The sequence below is a fragment of the Arachis ipaensis genome, chromosome B5, assembly GCF_059453495.1.
Source record: "Arachis ipaensis isolate K30076 ecotype BB chromosome B5, ASM5945349v1, whole genome shotgun sequence".
In the NCBI taxonomy this organism is placed as follows: Eukaryota; Viridiplantae; Streptophyta; class Magnoliopsida; order Fabales; family Fabaceae; genus Arachis; species Arachis ipaensis.
Genome location: NC_142440.1, coordinates 131,116,382 through 131,124,392, shown reverse-complemented (window position 1 = coordinate 131,124,392; position 8,011 = coordinate 131,116,382). Strand labels below are relative to the sequence as shown.

At 32.7% G+C, this 8,011-nt stretch overlaps 1 protein-coding gene across 1 annotated transcript; it reads left to right on the top strand.

Annotated features, from left to right (window-relative positions):
- The first annotated feature begins 2,432 nt into the window (after nt 1-2,432).
- Nucleotides 2,433-7,759, top strand: LOC148565796 (uncharacterized). Its single transcript, XM_088487235.1, has 7 exons — nt 2,433-2,448; nt 3,013-3,069; nt 3,181-3,339; nt 5,053-5,230; nt 5,341-5,820; nt 6,561-7,077; nt 7,124-7,759. Exons 1-7 carry the CDS (start codon nt 2,433-2,435, stop codon nt 7,757-7,759), a joined length of 2,043 nt encoding a protein of 680 aa, XP_088343361.1.
- The last annotated feature ends 252 nt before the right edge of the window (nt 7,760-8,011 follow it).

Here is an 8,011-nt window from a genome sequence, read left to right as displayed (position 1 = left end):
ACTTCAGCAAGTGCAACAAAATGAATCACACATGAAGTTTTTTAGAAATCCAAAAACCATTTATTTCAGAAAAAAATGAATAAATAAATCTTATCCCAGTACTATTACAATTTTATAAGTTCTTCCAAAAAATCATTGCTTTGTTTAGTGTTTGACAAAAATTAAAGCTGTGAATCCATTCCTTTACCAGCAACTGATTGACCCTTCTATAATTCTGCAAGTGAGAAGTTGAAGAGGAAGCCAATATTTAGCATCAAATAACCAATGACAAGAAGCAGAAACTCAGAGAAAATCAGCAATCTCAAGATAAAAGTGGAAGCCACGATGAACGAATCTCACCTCAACTAAACTGAATAGATGGTTGCAAATGTTGTGAAAGTAAGATTGGTAATGTTGTTCCTAGGGTTTGCAAAAGTTGTGAGAGTAAGATTGATAAAGTGAGCTCGGAGAGTGTGAGATAGAGTGAGCTCGCGATGAGAGTTTGAGACAGAGTTACCTAAAATCAGAGAAGAGAAGGGGCAACAGCCAAAAATGGGGAGGAGCAGTGAATCAGAAATGACGCACGGCGAGGAGGGGAGGAACCCTTCGCGATGGCGACGCCACGAGCTCAACTCAGAACTTCGTGCGACGGCGAGGAGAGGAGGAATGATGCGAAGAGGGCCGAGTAGAGCTTCCCCAGATGACGAAGGCACCCACCGTCTGTCCCCGCAGGTGGCGACAGCACCTTCTACTGGAGGAGAAGAGTTCGACGACACCTTTGAAGAGGGATGAGGGTGAAAATGAGTTCATAGGTCAGGAGTGTAAATGGAGCTCGATAGGGTGGTGATAAAATTAGGGTTAACTCAATATTCTGACGAAAAATTTTAAATTACAGACGGATTTTTCGTCTGTAATAATTTAATAAAACGCAGCATTTTGTCTATTTAATTACAGACAGATTTTTCGTCTGTAATCATCTTTCATGAAAAAATTTAATTTTACTGACAGAATTATCGACGGATTCTGTTTTTTTTCTGTAATTTATGCTAATTCATTTTTTTGTTTTCCGACAAAAAATCTCTGAAATTTCATCTGTATTTCCATGGGATAAAATCCGTCGGAAATATCCATCTGTAATAACTAGTTTTCTAGTAGTGATTACGGATGGATAAGAATAGGAACAAATTTATCATTTTATACTATATATTATATAATAAAGATGTTTTTAGTTGATAAGTCCTGTAATATATTTTTTATTATAAGAAGTCTTTATCACAAGATAAATCAAACACCAAGGTCACATAAATCGAAATTCCACCCAAGCATAGTTGGGTCAAGCTTACTTACCAAAGCATCCCACAAGAGGGTTAATGTAGTTAAAGCATAGATAAGTGTAAGGCATTTTATCTAGGTTATTTTCATTTTATTCTCAGCATTCACATTCAGCTCATAAAGAAAGATCTTGAAAGTCATAAATGATATTGGAATCTTACTCCAACATCAACACATAAACAAGGATGCAAATGCAAGAAGTATTATACAATGCTAAATAAGTTACGTGGTTAACGCTTCCAGGGATTTATTTTACTTATTCTTCATAGCTTATTAGCAATGCTAAATATAATAACTAGAAAAAATTAAATAATTTCTCTAATTTAAAGATCAACAAATTCTTATAGTTTTGTAGTATAGAAGGTGTTGTCACAAGAAAGCAAACAAAACTCACTCACTTTTTTTTCTTTGGTGTATTTGAATATTTTCATATTGTAGAATCCTAATGCTAGAATGATGTTGAAACAGTGGGAATGACAAGCATTTCAAATGGATAACAACACTCCATTGATAGCTAGAAATAGAAGAAAGGGTATTATAGATGAAAAGAAGAAGAAATTTCAAACTTTTAGAAGGGATTGAGAGAATGAAACACTACAAACCAGTCCGCTAAAGCATATCAGTCTAAACATATGGTCACCTAGACGAGGTAAATTAATGACTATTAATAAAGTTTTCATTTAGTAGCTTGGAAAATATCAATATATTTTTATGAGGCAGTATATGAGAAAGTAATTTATTTAAACTACTTAATTAGTATTTTTTGGTGCTATTATTCAGATGAAGGAAGTTTCAGTGTATTAAAAAACAAACGAAAAGCTGATACATGTATCAAAGATTTCGAGATGCAAGGTTAGTATCATGTGCAAGTTATTCAGAATACTACTACAGATTATATGTTAACAATAAGGGCAGTCTTAATACTGAAATCTGATTGTAATTATTTTTTTAGGAACAAAGAAAAACTTAAAATCGACTCAATCAATAATATTGGGTGAAAATAAGGAAAATCAGCAAGTTTCTGAGAGTATGCATTTTAAACCATCAATCACAACTTCCTCACACCATTGTTAACAACAGTTGGATCATTACAACTTTTGGCCCTGAATAGACCACCTGTAATGAGTAATTCTGAAGGTATGCACACACTAAGCTTTAATGTTTGGTTCATTTTTTAGGATTGGTAATTTTGCTGAAGTTTTTAAGTTTGTTATATAAACAACCTCGCTGCTGACAATGTCCTAACAAAGATCACGGACATGGAGTGCAGTGAAATGTATTTAAAGAATAAACCCACTATCCAATTGTCTTATAGAAGCAATTAGTCATTGGATTATGTATAGTTAATTCAAAAGCATAGTAAGATCCAACAATGGGTTCGCCAAAATACACCATGGCTAGAGTAAAGGCAATAGTCTTAGATGACAGTTATTTATAAACTCTATTCACATCTGTCAGTTTGAAAGAGTATGATTTTTTGAGTATTTGAAAATTTCTTTGATTCAACCACAAGAATTAATAGAAGAGAAAGAGCTATTAAGCTTGCTGGTAGAAGGCAACCATCTAATAAACCCACTCAATCAGGTTCAGAATAAAAAGTAGTACTACTAAATCATATGGATCACAAATTTATTTAGACAAATTCCAAGTTTGTGCCTTAATATGATTTACAACACACTAATTTTTGTTTTTTAAATTTAGATACTACATCTACTCTTATGTCAAATAGGCCACTTCAGTTGCAAGATAGACTACTAGGTATATCAAAATTTCACTTTGTTAACTATTTTTTAGTTCATTTGATCAAGACAATATGAATAGTGATCTTATGAAGAAAATAAAAGGTTGGTAATATGTATTTGTTTGCAGCCTCTTGCGATAGAGTATTCAATGCAATTACACACGTAAGAAACACTATCTTTGAAACAACCACCATAGCAAACGGGAGCTTCCAGAGTGACATGCCAAACACTCATGATTGTGACAAAACAGAGGTTAACTCATCATACAAGGAAGTTGACAGAAGAGGTAAGTACATGTTATTCTAAATCAATTTCCATACTTATAAATTAAAAAGTATTAGGCTTTAGTGTAATTAAACTATTTTCCAAATTATATATATAGTTGGTGAATTGACCAAATATTTCCTTGGAAATTATAAAGGTGATGTAGACCAAATGGAAAAAAATAGAAGATGCAGGGCTGTGCTTTTAGGCAGTATAAAAAAAAGTCACAACACAACAAACAAATAAGGTACAAATCTTTAGTCGTTAGGCTTCATATGTCGACTTTGGATTTGATTTCTTTATTATTGCAGTCGGTAGACCTCGGACCAAGAACTTAACCGATGCAAGTTGTCCCCCATTTCAAAATGAAGGTATAATTTGAAAATTGCTTTAGATAAATGTATTATAAGTTAGCTGATTATCTCAGTCACCAGTGACGAATCCAAAAAAAAATTTAATAGTGGAAGCAAAATATATATAACATGATAATAATTTTATAATTATATTTTATTATTATAAAATTTAATTAATCTTCTAGCTATTTAACTAATAAATGAAAACACTTATATAGTAATTTAAATAATAACATATAACTTAGAATTTTATTCTTTTAAATTTGATATTTTAAAAAGATTGAATAATTCTTTCATTATTAACCAATTAAATATTTCATTTTTTATATATATCATTAAATAATTATTTAAAAATTCATGTCTTATAAAATTACAAAATTAACTCTTTAAAATATTCATAATTAATTTTTTTAATTGATTTCGTTATTACTAACAAAACTAGAACTAACTTCAAAAGAAGAAACATCAATAGATATCCGTATATATGGATCTTACTTTTTATTTTAACTATTCTCTGTTGTTAGTTAATATTACTATATTTCAAAATTCAAATTGCTAATGGGTCTTATTATTCAATAATATTTAACCATGTAATAAAAAATACAACAATATAATTATAAAATAAAATGAAAATAATTGAATGAATTAAAAATATAAAAAATAAAAATAAATCTTTAATTGAATAAAAAAAATTAAAGAATGAAGTTAAGGATTTTTACTAGGAAACAGAGAGTCAAGAACAAATAGCAAGAAAAGAGAATTAGAAATTTAGAGAGCATAAAAAAATTATGCTTTTAGTACTTAAGTTTAAACTACTGACTTAATTTTTAATTATCTTATTATTATTATTATTTAATTATTTTTATAATCACTATGATACTATTATAAATAGTGAGATCTTTTTTCTATACATTATAGAAACAGAGATAGATTTAAAAAATTATAATGGGGTTAAATTTATTTATTGAGTGGGGCAAATAATTTTTTATCCCATATACTACATGTAACTCTATAAAATTTTAATGGGGCACTTGCCCCCACACTCCCTAACGTAGATCCATCCCTGTCAATCACATTCATTATTATACATTGGACTTTTGGTGATGTATTTAGTTGCAGAGTATTGGCACATGGGAGATACAAGCCATGAATGCGAGAATTGCCATGCATTGTTTTGCTATGACAAAAGGATACAAAAGCACTACACACAAATGATCCGAAATATACATTGTGCTATGGGGGAGGTCAAGTAGTTGAGATTCCTCACCTACAAGAAGCCCCAAAAATGTTGTATGATTTATTGTTTAGTAATAACACTAGAAGCAAACACTTTCAGAACAACATTAGGACCTACAATAGCATGTTTCAATTCACCTCTCTAGGTGATAAGATTGACCGAACGGTTGCAAAGGGTAAAGGTCCACGCACGTTTATTCTATATGGGAAAAACTACCATTTAATGGGAAGCCTCATACCACAAGAAGGGGATCATGCCAAATTTGCACAGCTATATGTCTTTGACACGCACAATGAGATTGAAAATTGCATTTCAGCAATAAGGTATAAATCTTTGGAATAAAATAATTTTGTTGGAGATGCTTTTGTTTTATACTTTATATTTTTAGGGGGAAAATCAAAATTACATGGCAAATTATATGGGTGTCTTGCAGCGGAAAAAACACTGATAAAGTTCACAAAGACATTGTTAGAGATTTGAAGATCATGTTGGACCAACACAATGTGTTGGTAAAGGCATTTCGTATGGCTGGCCAAAAGATTAATGGTGATGCCACATCGGTAGTGAAGCTTAGATTGTTGGGAAAGCAGGAAAACGATGGTAGAAGGTATAACCTACCATCAACAAACGAGGTGGCAGCATTAATTGTGGGTGACTTTGATCTCGAAAAAATAGATAGGGATATTGTTGTCGAGACTCGAAGTGGAAGACTTCAGAGAATAAATCAGCTTAATCCTTCCTACTTAAGATTGCAGTATCCTTTGTTGTTTCCTTATGGGGAGGATGGTTTCAAGGAGCATATACCTGTTAACAAAAGACGTACTAACTCGACCAAGGGCCGCGAAGATGTAATGATGAAGGACTTTTTTGCATTTAGGATACAAGAAAGGTTAGCTGATGGTTCTCCATTGCTGTATTCAAGAAGATTATTCCAACAATTTTTGGTGGATGGATATTCTATGGTTAAGTCTGCTAGACTAACATACATTCGATTAGACTAGGACAAATTTAGGTGTGAGATGTACAAGGGAATAAGTGAAGATGTATTGATGGGTGAAACAACATCTTCATCAAGGGGTAAATGTATCATACTTCCGTCATCTTTCACTGGAGGGCCAAGATATATGATACAGAACTATCAAGATACCATGGCAATTTGTAGGGTTGTTGGATACCCAGACCTCTTCTTAACTTTTACTTGCAATCCTAAGTGACCTGAGCTTGAGGATTTTCTAAAGAATAGGGATCTAAATGCTGAAGACCGTCCTAATATGGTATATCGAGCCTTTAAGGTCAAATTGGATCGTTTAATCCAAGACATCAGAAAGAACAATATATTTGGAAGGGTCGTTGCAGGTAAAATTACTTGTAATCTAAAATATATTTTGAAGTTTACTTAAACATTGTAGTGTCTTATTTCCCCCAGTACAATGTGATATGGTTTTTAATTTTAATTATTTACGGTCAACTCAACTACTCACCTTGAGAACATTGCATAAGAACTATATTACGCACAAAATTTGGACCGGGGACCGATGGATAATCTAAAAACCACATGCTCTTTCACTCTATCAAATTACTTCATACTTTCAAGGTTATTTTGTGAACTAAATTTGTTTAATTGTTTCATTTGTCTATACTATCGAATTCCAGAAGCGTGGTCTACCCCCATGCACACATCTTGGTCTTCTTACATCGAGATGACAAGTATCCAACTGCAGATAATATTGATCGAATCATAAGTGCTGAAATACCAAATAAGGACAGAGATCCACTATACTATGAAGCTGTAGAAAAATACATGATGCACGGTCCATGTGGGAGCATCAGGAAAGACTCACTGTGCATGAAGAATGGAAAGTGCATTAGACACTTTCCTAAGAAATTTGTCAACAACACTACTATTGACGAGGATGGATATCCTGTTTACAGGCGAAGAGATGATGGAAAGACAGTTAGCAAATGTGGGGTTGAACTTGACAATCGTTATGTTGTCCCACACAATAGGAAGCTTCTTTTGAGATATGGGACACACATTAACGTTGAATGGTGCAACCAATCAAGATCAATCAAGTACTTATTCAAGTATATTAATAAAGGAAACGATCGAGTAACTGCCACATTTTACAGCAGTGGCACAACCGATGTAGAGAATGATGAGTGTGATGAAGTTAGCATGTATTATGACTGTAGATATATATTTCCATGTGAAGCAGTTTGGAAAATATTTGGGTACGGAATCCACTTTAGAGACCCTTCTGTGGTATATTTGGGGTCCAGGTGAGCAACCTATTATTTTTCAAGATCATGAAAATCTAGAAGATGTTGCTAAGAAGGCTTCTGTGAAGGAATCTATGTTTCTTGGATGGTTCCAGGCAAACAAGAAGTACAGTGAGGCTCAGAGTTTAACATATTCAGAATTCCCATCCAAGTTTGTGTGGAAGCCACTACTAAGGAAATGGTTCCCACGCAAGTCTCATTCAGTTATTAGACGGATATTCTTTGTGCCGCCAGGATCAGGAGAAATATACTATCTTCGATTACTCCTAAATTTTGTGAGAGGCCCAACTAGCTTTGAGGATATTAGAACTATTGACGGTATTCTATACCTTACATTTAGAGAAGCATGTTATGCACAAGGTATTCTAGATGATGACAAGGAATATATCGATGCTATTGAGGAAGCAAGTATCTGGGGGTCGGGTCAATATCTCAGGAAACTATTTGCAACATTGTTGTTTTCAAACACCATAACTAGACCAAAACATGTATGGGAAAACACATGGAAATTACTTTCGGATGATATCCTACATAAACAAAGGAGGTTACTTAACAACCAAGGTAATTACTGACTACCACAAACTTTATTAGTTTATTGGTTTGTTTTCTTTGATATTATGAAAAAATTTAGTATTTTTGGTACAATGGTTTAATAGTAGTTTTTGCATCTAATGAAATTTGTAATTAACACCATATAAAGGATTAGTATAATGACTCAATCTAGGTGATGTTCTAAACTAAATTTGGTAAGATTCAAATATAGGTTTTATTATTTAGGGTAAAATTGTGTTTATGACCATATCTGTACTAAAATGAATAGAAAT

Coding starts and splice junctions, on each gene's coding strand:
- LOC148565796 (XM_088487235.1), top strand. Junction 5,231..5,340: donor AATTGCATTTCAGCAATAAG/GTATAAATCTTT, acceptor GGTGTCTTGCAG/CGGAAAAAACACTGATAAAG. Junction 7,078..7,123: donor AGAATGATGAGTGTGATGAA/GTTAGCATGTAT, acceptor CATGTGAAGCAG/TTTGGAAAATATTTGGGTAC.